The sequence below is a fragment of the Hevea brasiliensis genome, chromosome 4, assembly GCF_030052815.1.
Source record: "Hevea brasiliensis isolate MT/VB/25A 57/8 chromosome 4, ASM3005281v1, whole genome shotgun sequence".
NCBI lineage: Eukaryota > Viridiplantae > Streptophyta > Magnoliopsida > Malpighiales > Euphorbiaceae > Hevea > Hevea brasiliensis.
Genome location: NC_079496.1, coordinates 109,656,418 through 109,677,049, shown reverse-complemented (window position 1 = coordinate 109,677,049; position 20,632 = coordinate 109,656,418). Strand labels below are relative to the sequence as shown.

Genomic DNA, 20,632 nt, shown 5'->3' with positions numbered 1-20,632 from the left:
AAATTATTCACAGTTAAAAAAACTATCTTAAAAATATTATAATACTAAACAATTCTTTGAATTCTATTTAAAATGTTAAATTATAAAATAAAATATTCTGTATTTTTTAAAAATTAATTTATTTATAATTATTATCATTTTAAGAAAATTAATTTTTTAATTTTAACTTTATTTTTATTACAAATAATAATTATTTATATAATTTTTTAAAATTTATATTAATATATTATTTTTTTTCTTAATTAGGTGAAATAAATAATAATTTAATTTAATTAAAAAAATAATATTTCATTTTATTTTTATTTATTATATTTAAATTTTTTTTATCAAAAATTATTTATTTCATTTTTAAAATTAAAAAATATTAATTATTTTTTTTAATTTTATTTTTTATCCCTATCAAAGTATTATAATAAATATTTATATAATTTTTTATATAAAATAAATAATAATTTAATTAATTATTAATATTTTTTAAAAAATGAGATGTAAAATTTAAATGTAATAATTTGATTAGACAAGAAGCTTTGGAATTGTACGGTTTGGTTATTGCAAGAAAACACAAATGACTAACGCTAATCACTATAATTAGTTGTTTACAGTTAATAAAGATTTTACCTTTTTTTTTTCCTATAAAAAGAGAGAGAATCTTTTCTCCCAAAAGAATGCAAAGCAAAAGCAAAGTATCATTAATGGAAATCTTAATTATTTATTATTTAATTAATTATTTTCTTAATTAATTAATAAATAAAAAGGTAATAATCTATAATCAACCATGTAAAAAATTACCCTCTCCTTCACTGATATATCTCTTTATTTTGTGTCTTTAATCAATAGTGAGATTATTTCTTTCCTTATGTGATAAATTTTATCCACAATTATTTAATTTTATTAATTATTTTATTTTAATTATTATACTTAAATTTATTTTAATAAAATTATTTTTTTATTAGCAATTATTTATATCAAAATTTAATAAAATATTTGGATAAAATTTTTATGCAACTTGTTTTTTGTAATTTTAAATTATAAAAAAATATATCTTTATTAGGTTTAATTATTTTTTATTATTTTAATTTAAAAATATGAATTAGAAAATATAATAAATAAAATAATATAAAATTTTGTTTATTTATTTATTTTTTAAACTAATTTAGTGAGGAAAATTTTTTATGATTAAATCATGTAACACACGGTATAAGAGTTTTATTAAAAATTTTATCTAATTTTGATATGGGTGGTTATTAATAAAAAAAAGAATGATTTTATTAAAATAAATTAAAATATAATAATAAAAATAAAATAATTAATAAAGTCGAGTTGTTGATAAAAAAATTATTTTTAAAATATGTGTAGAAAAATAAAAAGTGAAACGACTATGTAGGGGTGTGCAAGTGGTTGGTTCAGTTTTGAATCAAATCGAATCGATAAAAATTAAAAAATTTTAAAATTAAACCAAATCGATTAATAAGAGAAAATCAAATTGAATCGAATTGATAAATATTGATTTGGTTTGATTTTAAACTGATCAAATTAAAATTTATAAAATTTTATATTTTTAACATTAAATCTAAATAATAAAACATAAAAACAAAAAAAATTAGAAATCAAAACTAAAAAATCTTAAGGTTTAGTTCAGTTTTCTTTGATTTCGATTCGATTTGATTCAATTTCAATTCGATTTTCTTTGATTTTCTATATATATTAATAATTTCAGTTCAGTTTGATTTTTTTAATTTTTTATAAAAATAACCGAATTAAATCAATTAATAAAAATTATTAAAATTATAAATCAAACTGAATCGATGGAACCAAATTAAATCAATTCGATTTAATTTTTCAATTTAAATCAAAAACGGCTCTCCCCTACTACTACTATGAGACTGGAAACAGAGAATATTTACTCAAATGCATTAAACTCCACCAGAAACAAAATTGTCGAATATTCTAACATCCGTGGATGAGGATAAGCCCTAATTCTCTTTCTCTCTCTCCATATTTATTAATAATCAAAATTCTTTTTTTTTTTTTAATTTTAATTTTCTCTCTCTAAGCAAATGCATATTTATCAGAAATCAACAAATCGTTTCTTTATGTAATCTATAATCCGTTTGGTCGGAGGACAACACCATCTTTCCAAATTCTCATCTTTGCTTCTTACAGTTTCGAATTTCAACAAGGGGAAGAGATTTTGGTTGCTATGTCTATCGCTTTAGAAAGTAGTCGAGCGATGAAAGAGATCGAACCTTCTGGATATCCGCGCGGAGGGATTGCGTGCGTCCCCACGCCGGCGATCTTCGAGTCGCAGGCGGAGAGGAGAGCGGTGGATAAGAAGGAGGAGGGGGCGGAGGTGAATGAATGTAGCACATCGGCATCATCAACGACATCGTCCATCGGAAAGAATAGCGATCTGTCGGGGAGAGATTCATCGGATGGCGAAAATTGTGAGGAGGAAAATGAGGTGCAAAGCGCGTACAAGGGAACGCTTAAATCCATGGATGCCTTGGAGGAGGCTTTGCCCATGAGGTAAATTTAATTTCTTTTTATTTTTTTAGTATTTTCAATTCTCGACATGAAAGATATGAAGAGATTAAGTTGGGACATAGGGAAAGATGGTTCATTTTTATGGGGTTTTAGCAGATCGAGGAACCTCCATTAAGATGAGAAATTGAAAATAGGATTGCAGTGCCATGGATGCTTTGTTACTTCGACTAATTTGATCTTGATAAACCCATAAATTAATTATTTGTAGGATTATAGCAGTTGTGTTCCCTACTGGTTATTCATGTGAGATCCTTAATTACTTGCCAGGTATTAACTGGGGTGTCTCAGCTTGTTTTCTAGAGATGGATGTCTTAAAAAGATTAGAGAATCCATTTCATGAGATTGAGATTGCCAAAAGTTTTGTCTTTTGATTTTGATGGACAATAAATTGATCACTGGAACACTGAATTGATTGCAGGAGAGGCATATCAGTATTTTACAATGGTAAATCAAAGTCCTTCACCAGTTTGGCTGAGGCATCATATTCTCCCTGTATTAAAGATATAGCAAAACCAGATAATGCATACTCAAGGAGACGCAGAAATTTACTTGCCCTCAGTCATGTGTTGGACAAGAATAGATGTTTCCCTCACCGAAGTAATGGGGGTGGGATATCTAAAAGACCAATTAGCTCAAGCCGAAGCACATTGGCTCTAGCAGTTGCTATGAGTAACTCTGAGAGTACCGGTAGCACAAGTGAGGATTCCACTTCTAGCTCAAATTCGAAGTCTCAGCATCTTCCTCCTCTGCATCCACGATCAATGGCTTCTGACAATAATCTAGCTTCGTTGCCATCTCCGCAGCAAAAATTCTCTCCTTGGCGATCATTCTCGGTGGCTGATTTACAGCAATGTGCCAGTAATACAGCTACCCTTGACAAAACCGTTCACTAACTTGACGTTTTCATGTACTTCTATCCAACCCTATATAGACTTCATTGCCATGGGGTCACAGGGAAAGGGTTTTTGTCTTTTTTGTTTTTTTTCCCTCTAGTGTTTTCGATGGAGTTTCAATTCCTTTTATCCCCTGTATGCTTCTTGTTTTTAACCATATGATAGGTCACTTGATGAATACAGACGTACTTTGGTTTCAGCTAAAGCTGGTACTTTGAATTTAACGTTGGTCAGTATGCATAAAACCCCAGAAGGCCAATACATAAAGGACAAAATACAGTTTGAAAATGGATTTTGTTTTACCTAGATTCGGACCAGCATGGGCTCAAAATAGAAGATCATGTTTTAGATTCGACCTAAGTAAAAATTTCCCATTTGAAGACGGGAATATAGAAAAAAAAAAAAGGGAGTTGGTAACTGCTACGGGATGTATTACCATATGGCAAATTGTCCTCGATGCAACTAATGCTAGTAGCTGAATTGCAGAGTTCATTCAAATGCTGAATCACTGAAACACTCCCTTTGAGTTAGGAGAGCAGTCGGTCTCGTTTGGATATTCAAGATACAGAATCTGTTTGCTGAGAGCCACAAATTTGCGTATGTTCAACTACTTGGTTAGAGGATGTCTAAAAAGAAAAAGAAGACGACAAAATACTTGGTTAGAGAGACAGCCAACTGTTACAAAGAAGCCAAGAGATGTCAATATCAATTAACAACCTTATCAAAATTCTCTAAGATGCAATAGAAGGCTTGAATATTCGACTTATCTCGACTAAACTTTTATCCCAAAAATTTGAGGTCGGCTATGTGGATTCGCTTTCTCCACTCTAAACGATATTGAGTTAAATTTTCAGAAATGTGTAATACTTATAAATCATGTTGTACTACTCTTCTCTAAGTCAATTTAGGTCTATCCATTTTTTTCTTTCTATCATCTAATCTAATGTGCTCTACTTGTCTAATTAGAGCCTCCGTATGTCTACGTTTCACATGACTAAACCATTTCAATCTCTCTTCTCTCAACTTATCCTCAATTAACATCACTCTTATATTTTCTCTAATACACTCATTATGGACTTTATCTTGTCTAATATGACCACTCATCCACCTTAACATTCTCATATCTACAACTCTTATTTTAGACGCATACGACTCCTTCAGTGCCCAATACTCACTACCATATAACATAGTAAGTCGTAAGACTGTACGGTAAAATTTTTCTTTCAACTTATTGAGAATCTTGTGATCAAATAAAACTCCCGTGGCACGTCTCCACTTCAACCATCAGGCTTTAATCCTATGACTAACATCCTCTTCATATCCCCCATTTACTTGAAGGACTGAACCGAAATATTTAAAGTGATTATTTTGGGACAGTACCACTCCATCCAAACTAACTCTTCCCTATCACCAGTTTAGCTTTCACTGAACTTGCAATGTATGTATTCTATTTTCGTTCTAATTAACTTAAAGCCTTTTGACTTTAGAGTACTTCTCCAAAACTCTAGCTTTCTATTGACTCCTTCCCGCGTCTCATCTATCAGAACAATATCATCCACAAACATCATGCACCAAGGAATACTTTCTTGTATATCTTTCATCAATTCATCTAAACTAATGTAAAAAGGTAAGGGCTTATAGCTGATCCTTGGTGTAATCCAATTGAGATCGGAAAATCTCTTGTGTCCATTTTCACTGTGCGCACAATAGTAGTTGCTCATTCATATATATCTTTAACACTTGTATATACCTAATAGATACTCTCTTTTGTTCTAACACACTCCATAAGACATCTCTTGAAACACTATCATAAGCCTTCTCCAAATCAATAAAAACTATGTGTAGATCTTTCTTCACATCTCTATATTTCTCCATCAAGCTTCTAATGAGAAAGATCACTTCTATAATTGAACGACCAGGCATGAAGCCAGATTAATTGAGAGAGATAGAAGTATTATGACGTAGTCGATGCTCTACAACTCTCTCCCACAACTTCATAGTATGGCTCATGAGTTTAATTCCCCTATAGTTTGAGCAACTTTGTATGTCTCCCTTATTTTTAAATGTACATTACGTTCTATATCAATTAGTTTAATACATAATGTTCTCTACATACAAAGCACCAAGTAGTGAAAATTCACCGCTGTAATTCTAAAAGCAGTAACATGTACAAAGAATGAGATTCATGAAAGTAGAAGCATCAATACCTATAACCAATCGCAAGATGCTGGCTAAACCTACAAAATAATTAAAGGGGAATGCCAATATCAAATCCCAATATAATGCTAGACATTTTCCACTACCAGAATGTGCAGTTCATGAACTATGAGGTCAATCTTTCTTTTTTTTTTTTGCTACTGCAAAAGGTTTCTTCCATTAAGCATCACAGAAAACTTGATTCTTGCATGTAAAATGATGGCCTTAATAAGTGGCAGAGTATTATCCTGAAGCCAGCCTTGGAGCTTAAATCAGCATTTCTTTTGGAGTGAATACCAGACCATTTACTTTTGATGCAGGACCAGAAACCGAGCACAAGGAAATTCTGACAAGAACTTTGGGAGTTCAACATCTGAAGGATCTATTACGGGAATTTCCATGTCTATATCCTCAATAGAAAACGGAATGCTGCAAGAAAGTGGTAATTAAACAGGTTAAGTGAATCCAGTGGTGAAAATAATCACGAAATATAGAAACATGGTAATTGAACAGGTTAACTGAATTCAGTGGTCAAAATAATCATGAAATATAGAAGTATGGCATATAATGTTGATAGAGAAAGCAGATTACCTCAGATCATCATCCAACAAGAAAGAGTTGGATGTCAAATTCTGATTGTCCTTATTCAACATCTCTCTCATTTGAGCAACCACCTGTCAATGAAATTACAGTCAAACTTCAGAAACATCATTTGACCAAATTAACTACTCAATGAAGCTTCTGAAACTGCCACTTACCTCATTTGACACACTGTGAGTACCATATTTATCATCCCAATACATGGTACATATTCGATATATTTGCCGAACAGTCAGTGCCTGTCCAAATATTGACACCGAGAAGTTGAGATGTAATGTCAAGATAATTTCCTTAATGACAGAATAAAGAAATTTCAAAACATTAATGAGTGAAAGACCATACTGGGCAAAGATCCTGCATAATCTCTTCGAGAGACTTTTTCCTCTTTTGATGTATCACCTGAAAAATTGCACCACCCATGAGGATATGATAGAACTTATCACTCCATATCCCAAAAAAAAAAAAAAAAAAAAAGGCATGCTTGTTACCAGAAACCCAACAGCTTGTCTAATATAACTTAGCTCGTGCCATGAGGCTCCTGCATGCTACATATGGTAACACTTCAGACATAAATTTTCAGTTCAACCATTGACTTTTTGAGCTAGTAATCAACAAGATTAAGATGTACTTACCTCCTCTGTTGCACCAACTATCCATTTCTCTAGTTCTGCTAAGCCAGATTTCACATATTCCCCATTTGAAAATGTGCAGCATTCACGTCGCAGCAGAAGGCTATGAAGAATATTTGTGTTAAACATATATATAAAACACTTTTATCACATAATGTGAATTATATCGTGATCACTCACCTATTGAAAAGTGATATATTGATGAAAGAGAAAACCTGGGTGATGAGCTTACGGATGAAAAATGATGGTACCTACATGAGTAACATTCAGGTTAGACAAAGAGACATGAAATTCATAATTAAATAATATTAGCTTAATAATTATTTATTCGTGTAGCAAATAAGTGAACCTCAATGCAAATACTTCTAGCAGCTAGATTGTAGAAGATGAAGAAGAGTGTACGTTATTAACATGATGAAATTCTGCATTCTGCAATTCTAAACTTACACGCTACTAAAGTGCACTAAAATAAAAAAATTATCTAGTTGATGCCGCAGGAGTAACTTAACTCTTAAGAAAATGGGGGCCTAACTCAACTCCTAAAGCTAGCTTAGTTCAAGGGGAGAGTAGTTCCCAAGGCTTTATAAGAGGCACGTTACCCTTATCCCAAACTGATGTGGGATATTAACATAATCCCCTTCACTTATGAGAGGCCCAAGGCCAATATTAGTTTGGGACGCTCTAATACCATCTTAAGAAAATGGCCATGGCTAACTCACCACCAAAAGCTAGCTCAAGGTGGAAGGAGTTCCTAAGGCTTTGTATGGGGCACATTAACCCTATCCCAAACTGATGTGAGATATTAACAATAACAACCAGAAATGCATAAGTGTAAGTGGCATTTTTCTGATACAGGATGCTTATTTTGTCTCTGCACCTAGGCATTTTTTAATGTCATAAAAAACCTTCAATGTTTCCCCATTTGTACGAGCTTTTTGCGTCGCTCTGAAAACCTCTATGCATAAGTAATGCTGCCCTAAAGTGTAGAAGAGTTTTTGCAAGTGGCATGAAAGAAATGCACACTTAGGCCTATATGGTACAAAACCATTTGTATGAAACAAACTAATAAATGTGTAAATGTTGCACATACATATTTCTCATGTAAATGGCCCACAAGAGAATCCAAAAATTTGATGATGCTCTCCCACACACTGTTATGTGCTTGTTGAGGAACACCACCAGGTGATCTAGACAATTTTCCAGCCTGGCGTGAAGATTTTGGTGCCTGGTGAATGATTAAAACATATTTGATCAAAACTGTAACAACAAAACAAATCCAAACCAAAAAATAACCCCAGGCAAGTAAAATGGTATATATAGGGTATAGCTCTTAGCTTTAAGAAATAGCCACGCAAAAAAATAAGGCAAAGACATCAGGACATTGCAATAAACATTCAAGACCCTTCTCAAGAAAATAACCACAAAATCTAGGCCAAATATATCTAATGGAAGCTACTAGCAGTTTATACTTCTGGCTAGTGCATTAATTTCATAACTTGAATTTATTGCCTTTACCAAAGAGTAAGTTATCAAGCTTAATAACTTCAATTTGCTAATCTAAACAAAAGCTGCAACTTGTAGATCATCATGCAGAGGCAACACTTGATGGAACTAGAAAATGACAGCAAGGACCAGTTTGAAAGCTCAGCAAAGTATCAAATGAGCATATGAACATTTTTCAGTATGTGCATAGAAATCTTCAATGGAATTATGATTAAGCACCCAAAACATGAAAGTGAGGACAAAAATTGATAATGGAAAGCCTATGTAGTGCATTTGAATAACTTTGACCTGAATGCATAAACCCAACAAAGGTGATAATTCCTTCTTCAAGTTGTCTCTAATCAAGCCAAAAATCTTCTCTACACAAGCATTTAACTGTTGTTTAAACAGTATGGCTGGATATCCAGTATATTTGAATAGAGATTTCAGACCCTGGTAAGTAACAAAATGCAATAGACCAGAGTCAGTCCAGTTAACAAGTTCATAATTAAATAAATTTAACAGTAAAAGAAAAAAAATAAAAAGCCAACTAGTAATTGCAAAAGGGTTGGCAGTTTCTTTACAGCTGAGATTGCATAAATTGGAAGGAGCAGGAATTAGGAAAGTAAGCACAGAACCTAGACAATAGAATGTATATGAATATTCACATGTCATTGGAAGAATAACAAATTCATGCTGATAGAAGGAAATATTTGGCTATTCAGGTAATATGCAGAGTCATGCACACATAAGCAAAGTAGAATTAATTTGAATTATGATAGAAGAGAATCAGAAAAACTCCAAAACAAAAATTGTTATTTCCAAACTCTCACGGCTAAACTCACATGCACAACCCTTCCTGGCAACCCAGAACGTGCAGAAAACTGAGTAGCACCGTTCAAAAAATCATTTGATCGTAAGTTCCTCTGGAGTAGGCATAGAAGTGCTGAGGCATTGGACAACCAATATGGTAAGGTGATGTTCTCATCTCCAACCTGAAATGGTTGTAATGGAAAATTTTGCAACTTATATTGTAACAATTACACATGGATAATCCAACCACAGCAGGGCCCCCAACAACAGCGCCCCCCCCCCCCAACAAAAAAAAAAATAATAATAAATAGTCATAGTAGACACATTATTCCCTATACCTAATTATGCAACTTCTGAATATGGAATATCCCAAAATGTTCATCCATTGCATGCTTTCTAATTCAAAATATTTGAATCTTTTCTAAGTTACCTTCATTAGTAAAAGAAGAGTGGGTTTAGAATGTCATTACCAATTAAGTGTTTTTTACATGAATGTGAAGACAATTATATGTATTCCCTTAACATTACTGTCAAAAATAGGGAACAAGGGAAAAGGGGAGTGAAATTTAAATGCACAGACAAACAAAGCATGACTCAACCTTAGCTTGGCATCTCAGGTTAAGTATCACCACTTGAAGCGAACAGGACCATTATTCTTGCTTTTCAATCATGAACACTTGAAATCTAATGCGCATTACTTACCTTCAAAACCTCATTTATTCCCTCAATTATATAGTCAAAAATAACCGTTTGCTCAGATTCAAAAGCATGCCAGTGAAGAAGACATCTGTACATGATACAAGCTGCCACTGGTTTACCATCTATAAATCCAACGTCTTCCTTAATACACCTTGAGAGGAATTCATAGTTCTCCTGTATGTCAAAAATGAGAAAGCATTTTCCAAAATCCTCAATGCAAAACCTTGCGGAATGAAATGACCAAAAAGATCAGGTCACTGTCAATTTGAAACTGATAAATGTAAAGCATATTACTCTTACTGGTAATCCATCACAAGTTCTCAATCAATTTGACAATCTTAGAAGTGAAGGCTTTACAAATGATATTAGAAACCTGGTGTCTTTCTGCTGTCAACTTCGGTCGGTGTGACTCTGATAAACCACGTGAATAGGGTAGAAGTTTTGAAGGCGTGGGAGACTCCTGCACCACAAACAATGTCAACGTGAGATCATACTTTGGCTTAATTGCTGGCAACTACAGTCAATAGAAAACTCATATCTTACAAATATAGGCTTCTGATCAGTTTGAGCAAGAGCAAGCACACCAGAGTATTTCTGTTCCATTAATAATAACAGAAGCATTAAAAGATAGTAAATATACAAGTCAACAACTCCTGCAGTCCCCCTGCCATACCCAAGGTTAAGGAAAAAAAAAAAAACTACTCGAGCTTTCAGCATTGGCCAAGCAACCTAAATGCAAAAGGTCTTCAAGTGCAGTGCCAGAAAGCGAACACACACAAGGTCTCAAATATGCAACTTACTTCCGAAAATGCTTTGTCCAAACTTGAACGATTGTTCTTAGAAGACACCCTCAATGCTTTTTGTCGAAGGACATGATTCTCATCTTCAAGAAGTGAGAGCTTCTCCTCAAGACTACCATGTGAGAAGAAACATGTATCAAGATAAATCCCAACACCAGCAGTGGCCAAGTAAATATGCTTTTTTTAATAGATTCAATAATCCATAGTTGCATTCAGATGGATCATGTTTGTGTACATTGAATGTATATTCACATCATGTCATCAACTGACTTATCCATGATACATGTAAACATTCCTCTCTTAGAACAATAATATAATACAGTATTTCTGTTAGTGGATCAACACAATGTGGAATTTTAAAATTCAACATTAAAACCTCATGTTAAACACAATAGTGAAAAAGATATAGCAACAGAGTGAATGATGCGAGAAGTGGATTAACCATGTTAACATGACTTGACAAGTTGGCTAATTAGGAAAAGTATCAGTTTATGAATACCTTTGGACGTTCTGTTGCAGCTGTGAACACTTCTCTTCAGTTTCCATTAACTTTTTGATGGTATCACTATTATCCCTTTGAGCCTTGATAAGCTCATGCTCTAGAACCGAGTTCTTCTTTTCCAAGGTATCCAATGAACCCTGTCAAAGAAAGCAGCAATTCTTCTTTGTCAACAGTACAATACATGGAAACCAATCAACAGTACGGTACATGAGACTGTGAGATTCCAAAAGACAACAGGTGTAAGAGTGAGGAAGGATGATTCCCAACAGATCAACTATTTATTCAATGTGAAAATCAGTATCAGGTCATTAAAGCAATCATGTATGAAAAAATATTAACCATAACTGTTAAAGTACAGGTAAAAACAACAGTAATACCAAATGTCGATCCTGTTTAGATTCACAGTTTAGATCTACAGGTATCTAGTTCAGTTTTTGGAAATAAACAAAAGTAACATCTTAATACTAAAGACCCTAAAAAATGCTAAGGATGCAAAGAATAAAAATTTATCTGCACTTTATTGCCACATAAACTAATAGAAATTAGCTGGTTATTTGAATTTTGAAAGTGTAACAATGTTGCACATCCATTATACTCCTCCCAAAGGACCCAAAGAAAGTTTTTTATTTGAAATAGGGCTGTGTTGTTCTGGTTCTGGTTCGGTTCTTTGCAAGAACCAAAATCGAATTTCGGTTCTTTCATTTTTTGGAACCAAAAGAGGAACCAAATTTTGGTTCCGGTTTTGGGTCAGTTCTAAGTGCTTTTGGTTTTGGTTTGGTTCTACTTTCAATTCCAGTTCCAATTCCGATTCGGTTCAGTTCTCGATTCCTACACTTAAAATTGCAGTACTATTGTATTCCTTTTAAAAGAACAAAAATAATTATATATTTTTAACATCAAAATATCAATAAAAATAATACTACTAATATTAAAATAATAACATCAATGACAAAATAAAATATCAATAAAGTAATATAAATATAATAACTTACTCAAGAGAAATATTAAAATCAAACTAAAAATTTTCATATAAAATGTTATGGAAAGTCAATCACTATATTATTTCTTTGTATATTCTGTATTCTGTATTCCTATTTAGGATTTTTTATTTAGGATTTCTTTCTAATTAGTGGAACATAATTATAGGAATCAATTGTATATATCACCCATGTACAGATTAATTGAAATTAAGGAGAATCATCTCTTTCTATATAGTATCAGAGCAGGTCATCTATCTAGGGTGACTATTTGTTCTCACCACCCAGCTCAGGAGAGACCTTGGCCGCCGACCAGCCGTTTCGACTCCGATCAACATCGCCGGCGTCTCCTCAACCCCCTCATTCCACCACTGTGTGCTGGTGCCTGATTCCGATGATGACTAAGATCACGGAACACAAACTTAATGGTTCGAATTACCTGGAGTGGAGTAAGACTGTTAGGGTCTATTTGCGTAGCATTGATAAGGATGATCACCTTACTAAAGATCCACCTACGGATGATACACGACAAACTTGGTTAAGGGAGAATACTCGGTTGTTTTTGCAGCTTCAGAACTCGATTCACAGTGAGATAATTAGTTTAATTAATTACTGAATTTGTTAAGGAATTGATGAATTACTTAGATTTTCTGTATTCTGGTAAAGGTAATATCTCTCGTATTTATGATGTTTGTAAGGCATTCTACCTTGCTGAGAAAGAGGATAAGTCTCTCACGGCTTATTTTATGGATTTTAAACGGGTATATGAGAAACTTAATGTATTGTTGTCTTTTAATCCTGATGTGAAAGTTTAGCAAGCCCAACGGGAGCAATTGGCTGTTATGAGTTTTCTTGCAGGCCTTCCTTCAGAGTATGAGACTGCTAAATCTCAGATTCTCTCTAGTTCTGAGATTTCCTCTTTACATGAAACGTTCACATGGGTCCTTCGTACAGAGAGTACCCAATCTTCACAGCCTGCTAGTAGTGCTCTAATTAGCCATAATCCAAATGGACAACAGGGTAATAGAAGAGAAAGTAGAGGAGGAATTACAGGCAACAGAAGTAATCAGCGTAATGGAGAGGCTAGTTCTAATCAGGACTCAAGAGGAGTCATTTGTTATTATTGCCATGAGCTTGGCCATACAAAATATAATTGTCTGCAATTTCAGAGGAAAAATCAGCGATCACAGATGGCAAATATGGCAGCAGAGGATTCTACAGTATCATCCTCTGAGAAAACTATTTTGGTATCTGCAGAGAATTTTGCACAGTTTTCCCAGTATCAGGCATCTCTAAAGCCTACCAGTTCCCCTGTCACTGCGATCGCTGAGTCAGGTAAATCCACTACATGCCTTGTGTCTTCCTCATCCAAATGGGTTATTGATTCTGGTGCGACAGATCACATGACAGGTAATTCTAGTCTTCTATCTGCTTTTCAGTCTAATCTCACTTCTTCTACTGTTACTTTAGCTGATGGTTCTACTTCTTGTGTCATGGGTTCTAGAACTGCAAACCCGACTTCGTCAATTTCTTTGTCATCTGTTTTGTGTCTACCAAAATTCTCTTTTAATCTACTTTCTATTAGTAAACTTACTCGTACCTTAAACTGCTCTGTTTCATTTTTTCCTGACCAGTGATTGTTTCAGGATCTTACGATAAAGCAGATTATTGATAGAGGACGTGAGTCAGGTGGTCTCTACATTCTAGAAAATCATGTACCGCGGTCGCTTATTTGCTCCAGTACCTTAACACCTCTTGAAGATCATTATAGATTGAGTCATCCTTCTTTGTCTAACATGAAAAAGCTATGTCCTCAGTTTCAGTCTTTATCAGTACTAGAATGTGAGTCGTGTCAGTTTGCAAAACATCATCGTTTGCCTTCTGTGTCTAAAGTCAATAAACAAGCTTCATCCCCTTTTGAGTTAGTTCATTCTGATGTTTGGGGTCCTTGTTCTGTTACTTCTAAAACTGAATTTCGTTATTTTGTTACTTTTGTTGATGATTACTCTCGTGTTACCTGGTTATATTTAATGAAGAATCGTTCTGAGTTGTTTTCTATCTTTTGTGCCTTTTATAATGAAATCAAAACTCAATTTAATATTTATGTGCGCATATTAAGAAGTGACAATGCCAAAGAATACTTTTCAACACAATTTCAGTCTTATATGACACAAAATGGCATTCTTCATCAGTCTTCCTGTGTGGATACCCCATCCCAAAATGGCGTGGCCGAAAGAAAAAATCGACATCTTCTTGAGGTAACTCGTGCTCTCCTTTTTCAGATGAAAGTTCCTAAACACTTTTGGGCGAATGCAGTTTCTACGGCATATTTTTTGATCACTCGTATGCCGTCTTCTGTCCTTAATGGGGATATTCCTTATACTGTTTTGTTTCTTACAAAATCTTTGTTCCTTGTTGAACCCCGTATTTTTCGTTGTACCTGTTTTGTGCGTGATGTTCGTCCACAGGTTACTAAATTGGATCCAAAGTCTCTCAAATGTGTCTTCCTTGGGTACTCCCGACTGCAAAAAGGGTACGCTATTTCTCTCCTACTCTTAATCGTTATCTTGTTTCTGCAGATGTCACATTTTTTGAGTCCACTTCATTTTTTCCTTAATCAACTGTGTATGAGAGTCAGGGAGAGGAGGATGATCTCTTAATATATACTGTCCAACCAATGTCTAGTCCTCTCCAATAGCCTGTTCCTTCTGTCTCTAGACCTACTCGACCTCTCGTTGTTCATGTTTATTCCAGGAGATTGGAGATTCCTGACTCAGATCCTCCACCAGCTACTTCGTTGGGAGATCATGTACCTCATATTGATCATGATTCTGATCTAGACTTACCCATTGCTCTTCGTAAAGGTAAACGTTCATGTACTTACCCTATCTCTTCTTTTGTTTCTTATAATTAATTGTCTTCTTGTTCTCGGTGTGTTGTTACTTCTTTAGACTCTGTTCCTATCCCTAATACTGTTGGTGAGGCACTGTCTCATCCTAGCTGGTGTGCTGCTATGAAAGAGGAAATGGAGGCTTTAGATGCTAATGGTACATAGGAACTGTTGCCTTTGCCCACTGGTAAGAAAGCTATTGGTTACAAATGGGTATTCACAGTAAAGGTAAATCCTGATGGTTCTGTGGCTAGGTTAAAAGTACGCCTTGTAGCAAAAGGACATGCTCAGACATATAGGGTTGATTACTCTGACACTTTTTCTCCTGTAGCTAAACTTACTTCTGTACGCTTGTTTATCTCTTTAGCAGCTACATATGATTGGTCCCTGCACCAATTAGATATCAAGAATGCTTTCCTTCATGGTGATCTTCAAGAGGAGGTGTATATAGAGCAACCACCTGGGTTTGTTGCTCAGGGGGAGTTGGGTAAAGTTTGTAGGCTTCGAAAGTCTCTTTATGACTTGAAACAAAGTCCTAGGGCCTGGTTTGGGAGATTCAGTGAAGCAGTACAGGAATTTGGTATGCAAAAGAGTAAGTGTGAGCACTCAGTATTTTATAGGCAATCTGAGGCTAGTCTAATTCTCCTGGTAGTCTATGTGAATGACATTGTTATCATTGGGAGTGACTCTGCAGGTATTTCATCTCTTTAAACCTTCCTCCAAACCCAGTTTCGGACCAAAGACTTGGGATTATTAAAGTATTTCTTGGGTATTGAAGTTATGAGAAGTAAGAAGGGTATTTTCTTGTCTCAAAGAAAATATGTCCTCGATTTATTGACAGAGACAGAAAAATTAGGTGCTAAGCCTTGTAGTGCACCAATGACTCCAAATTTACAATTGTTAGCAGGGGATAGTGAGTTGTTTGAAGATCCAGAGAGATATAGGAGATTGATAGGAAAATTGAACTACCTTACAGTTACTCGTCCTGACATTGCTTATGCCGTTAGTGTGGTAAGTCAATTTATGTCTTCCCCAACTGTTGCTCATTAGGAAGCCTTAGGAAAAATCTTGTGTTATTTGAAGGGCGCTCCAGAAAGAGGTTTGTTATATGGTAATCATGGGCATTTGAATGTTGAATGTTTTTCAGATGCTGACTGAGCTGGATCTAAGGTTGATAGAAGGTCAACTACTGGATATTGCGTTTTTGTTGGAGGAAATTTGTTGTCTTGGAGAAGCAAGAAGCAAAGTGTAGTTTCTCGATCTAGTGCTGAATCCGAATACAAAGCCATGGCACAGTCAGTATGTGAGGTAATGTGGACACTTCAATTACTAGATGAGACAGGTTTTAAGACCTCCCTGCCTGCAAAATTGTGGTGTGATAATCAAGCTGCTCTCCATATTGCTTCTAATCCAGTATTTCATGACCGGACCAAACATATTGAGATTGATTGTCATTTTGTTCGTGAAAAGATTCAACAACAGATCATCTCAACAGGACACATCAAAACTGGAGAGCAGTTAGGAGATATTTTCACAAAAGCTCTAAATGGAGCTAGGATTGACTACATTTGTAACAAGTTGGGCATGATTAACATCTATGCTCCAACTTGAGGGGGAGTGTTATAGAAAGTCGATCACTATATTATTTATTTGTATATTCTGTATTCTGTATTCCTATTTAGGATTTCTTCCTAATTAGTGGAACACAATTATAGGAATCAATTGTATATATTACCCATGTACAGATTAATTGAAATTAAGGAGAATCATCTCTTTTTACATAAAAATACAAGATAACACTAAATATTTATAATGCTGACACTGAGCGGGGATAGCTCAGTAGACCAGCATCCTGTTCAGATCTCTTTAACTCATTGCACTTGAGCTGATACGCTATAAAGGGTTAGAGTTGTGCCTCTGGCCTTTACTAAAAGTTTAAACTTTTGGCACGGTGGTAAACACTTGATCTTACAATTGGTATCAGAGCTGAAGTCATAGGTTCGAATCCCTAGCAGGTGCTAGGAGTGGATTGTTGGCAGAGTGAGAATAGCTCAATGAGCCAGCATTCTGCCCAGATCTTTTTGACCCATAGCGCTTTGGCTACTACACCATAAGGGGTTAGAGTTGCTAAAAAAAACTTAATCTTTGATACGGTAATAAGTACTTGATTCTACACACAATAAGTTACATAATATTTCCATCTAAATTATAAAATAGCAGCAAATCAACATATAATATGAGTTAGATTTAATGTAACCTAAGACAAGAGCACAAAACTATGCAATTTTTTGTTCTAGAGAAATTTTTTATTATGTTTTCATTCAACTCTTTAAAGTTACAATTTTTTTGGACAATGTATAATTTTTACTAATTTAAATTTTGATTCATAATATTAAATATTAAAAATAAATTTATTTTTAATAGAGTAGATATTTATAAAAATTTTGTAGATTATAATTAAAACTTTTTCAAATTAAAAATATGATAGCTAATATAATCTTAAACTTAGTGAATTCAATTATTCACACTAACTCTTAAATATTGTTTTGACTCCTGCTCTCCACTATTTACAAAATATTTTATTCAGTTCGCATCACTAACATTTTGAGTAGGTCATAATTCAATCTTATGAAATAACACATATATAAATTAAGTCACTTAAGTAAGGAAGTGGGTAATTCAGGGTACAAATTGTGGTTTACTGGAAAGGAGAGAAACAAGAACGGAGTGGGTATAATCATAGACAGGACATTGAAAGACGCAGTAGTAGCTGTGAAAAGAGTAGGAGATAGAATTATACTAGTAAAGCTAGTACTAGACGGAGAAACAATAAATATAGTTAGTGCTTATGCCCCACAAATAGAACTAGACAGTGAGAATAAACAAAGGTTTTGGGAAGATATGGATGATTTAATGCAAAGCATACCGAATGAAGAGAATGTTTTCATTGGTGGAGATTTGAATGGACATGTAGGAAGTGATAGGAAGGTTATGAGAATGTTCATGGAGGTTTTGGTTTTGGCAGTCGAAATGAGGAGGGAAAAAGTATCCTGGATTTTGCTATGGCATACGACCTAATACTAGCAAATACCTACTTTATAAAAAGAGAGTCACATTTAGTGACTTTCAAAAGTGGGCAACATAGAAGCCAAATCGACTTCCTCTTAACCAGGAAGACAAATAGAGCTCTATGCAAGGATTGCAAGGTCATTCCAGGAGAGGCTTGAACAAGTCAACATAGGTTGGTGGTCTTGGATGTCAAGTTTAGGAACATTTCAAGTAAGGTCAGAAGAAATAGTGTAGCTCGAACAAAGTGGTGGGAGTTCAAAGGAGTAAAGCAAGTGAAGTTCAAAAATGAGCTTCTTGAGTCCGAAGTATGGAAGCTAGATATGGAGGCCAATGATATGTGGATACAGATGGCATCAAAAATTAGAGAAGTAGCTAGAAAAGTACTTGGGGAGTCTAAAGGACATGGACCACCCTCAAAAGAGAGATGGTGGTGGAATGAGGAAGTACAAAAGGCAGTGAAGAGAAAAAGGGAATGGTATAAGAAATTACCTAAATGTGATAATAATGAGGCATATGAACAGTACAAGATAGCAAAGAAAGAGGCAAAAAAGGCAGTTAACTAAGCAAGAACACAGGCCTTTGAAAAGTTATATGAGAAACTTGGAACTAAAGAAGGGGAGAAAGATATTTATAGATTAGCAAGGAGTAGAGAAAGGAAATGTCAAGATCTCAATCAAGTTAGGTGCATTAAGGATAAAGAAGGAAAAGTGTTGGTGAAAGATGAGGACATTAAAGAAAGATGGAGAAATTATTTTAATGATCTCTTTAATAATAGTCAAAATGGAAATAGCGTGAATATAGATTATAGAATAATAGAAAAGAATGTAAATTATACTAGAAGGATTAGATCTTTAGAAGTAAAGGAAGCACTTAAGAGAATGAAAGTAGGTAAAGCCTGTGGACCCGATGAAATACCAATTGAAGTGTGGAAGTATTTGGGAGATATGGGAGTGGCATGGTTAACTAAATTATTTAATAAGATTCTAAACTCAAAGAAAATGCCTGATGAATGGAGAAAGAGTATTTTAGTACCTATTTTTAAAAATAAGGGAGACATACAGAGTTGCTGAAACTATAGGGGAATTAAACTCATGAGCCATACTATGAAGTTGTGGGAGAGAGTTGTGGAGCATCGACTACATCATGATACTTCTATCTCTCTTAATCAATTTGGTTTCATGCCTGGTCGTTCAACTATGGAAGCGATCTTTCTCATTAGAAGCTTGATGGAGAAATATAGAGATGGGAAGAAAGATCTACACATGGTTTTTATTGATTTGGAGAAGGCTTATGATAGTGTTCCAAGAGAGGTCTTATGGAATGCGTTAGAACAAAAGAGGGTATCTATTAGGTACATACAAGTATTGAAAGATATGTATGAAGGAGCAACTACTATTGTGCGAACAGTGGGAGGGGACACAAGAGATTTTCCGATCTCAATTGGATTACACCAAGGATCAGCCATAAACCCTTACCTTTTTACATTAGTTTTAGATGAACTAAGAAACATATACAAGAGAGTATTCCTTAGTGCATGATGTTTGCGGATGATATTGTTCTGATAGATGAGACACGAGAAGGAGTCAATAGGAAGCTAGAACTTTGGAGAAGTACTCTAGAGTCAAAGGGTTTTAAGTTAAGTAGAACGAAGACAGAATACATGCATTGCAAGTTCAGTGAAGGCCAAACTGGTGATAGGGAAGGAGTTAGTTTGAATGGAGTGGCACTGTCCCAAAGTAATCACTTTAAATATCTAGGCTCAGTCCTTCAAGTAGATGGGGGATGTGAGGAGGATGTTAGTCATAGGATTAAAGCCGGATGGTTGAAGTGGAGACGTGCCACGGGAGTTTTATGTGATCGTAAGATTCCCAATAAATTAAAAGGAAAATTTTACCGTACAGCCATACGACCGGCTATGCTATATGGTAGTGAGTGTTGGGCACTAAAAGAGTCGTATGCATCTAAGATAAGAGTTGCAGAGATGAGAATGTTAAGGTGGATGAGTGGCCATACTAGACTAGATAAAGTCCGTAATGAAAGTATTAGAGAAAAGGTAGGAGTGGTGCCAATTGAAGATAAGTTGAGAGAAGGGAGATTGAGGTGGTTTGGTCATGTGAAGCGTAGACATACGGAGGCTCCAGTTAGACAAGTAGAGCACATTAGGCTAGAGGATAGAAAGAAAAAAAGGGGTAGACCTAAATTGACTTGGAGGAGAGTAGTACAGCATGACTTAGAAGCATTACACATTTCTGAGGATTTAACCCAAAATCGTTCAGAGTGGAAAAAGCGAATCCATATAGCCGACTCCAAATTTTTGGGATAAAGGCTTAGTTGAGTTGAGTTGAGTTGTATAAATTAAGTCACTTCATAACATATATCTTAACAAATATATTCTACTATCTTATACATATTTTTCCATTATATAATTTTTAACAAAAAAGTGTACTACATGATTAAAAGGTGATTTAATAAGATTGTAGAAAGAGATGATTCTTATTGATTTCAATTAATCTGTACATGGGTATATATATACAATTG

General features: G+C 34.5%; 2 protein-coding genes across 2 annotated transcripts in view; one reads left to right on the top strand and one right to left on the bottom strand.

The window, feature by feature from the left end:
- The first annotated feature begins 1,966 nt into the window (after positions 1–1,966).
- LOC110664704 (protein OXIDATIVE STRESS 3 LIKE 1) lies at positions 1,967–3,642 on the top strand. The gene is made up of 2 exons (XM_021824469.2): positions 1,967–2,526; positions 2,963–3,642. The coding sequence occupies exons 1-2, from the start codon at positions 2,201–2,203 to the stop codon at positions 3,435–3,437; spliced, it is 801 nt and encodes a 266-aa protein (XP_021680161.2). The 5' UTR covers positions 1,967–2,200; the 3' UTR covers positions 3,438–3,642.
- A 1,922-nt stretch (positions 3,643–5,564) lies between these two features.
- LOC110664705 (myosin-15) overlaps positions 5,565–20,632 on the bottom strand; it is a 49,390-nt gene continuing 34,322 nt past the window's right edge. The window contains exons 24-38 of the mRNA XM_058145863.1: positions 11,156–11,295; positions 10,657–10,768; positions 10,400–10,450; positions 10,230–10,316; positions 9,860–10,030; positions 9,190–9,339; positions 8,654–8,797; positions 7,953–8,087; positions 7,043–7,113; positions 6,866–6,965; positions 6,722–6,778; positions 6,576–6,632; positions 6,392–6,472; positions 6,225–6,307; positions 5,565–6,062 (exon numbers count right to left, since the gene is read on the bottom strand). Coding sequence (XP_058001846.1) covers positions 5,939–6,062; positions 6,225–6,307; positions 6,392–6,472; positions 6,576–6,632; positions 6,722–6,778; positions 6,866–6,965; positions 7,043–7,113; positions 7,953–8,087; positions 8,654–8,797; positions 9,190–9,339; positions 9,860–10,030; positions 10,230–10,316; positions 10,400–10,450; positions 10,657–10,768; positions 11,156–11,295 — 1,563 coding nt within the window. The 3' untranslated portion in view covers positions 5,565–5,938. The remainder of the gene's footprint in view (positions 6,063–6,224; positions 6,308–6,391; positions 6,473–6,575; positions 6,633–6,721; positions 6,779–6,865; positions 6,966–7,042; positions 7,114–7,952; positions 8,088–8,653; positions 8,798–9,189; positions 9,340–9,859; positions 10,031–10,229; positions 10,317–10,399; positions 10,451–10,656; positions 10,769–11,155; positions 11,296–20,632) is intronic.

What these genes read in the sequence shown, in the direction of transcription:
- LOC110664704 (XM_021824469.2), top strand. Translation starts at nt 2,201, where the DNA reads ATGTCTATCGCTTTAGAAAGTAGTCGAGCGATGAAAGAGATCGAACCT. An exon ending in GAGGAGGCTTTGCCCATGAG is followed by an intron (nt 2,527 to 2,962) that starts GTAAATTTAATT and finishes AATTGATTGCAG; the next exon opens with GAGAGGCATATCAGTATTTT.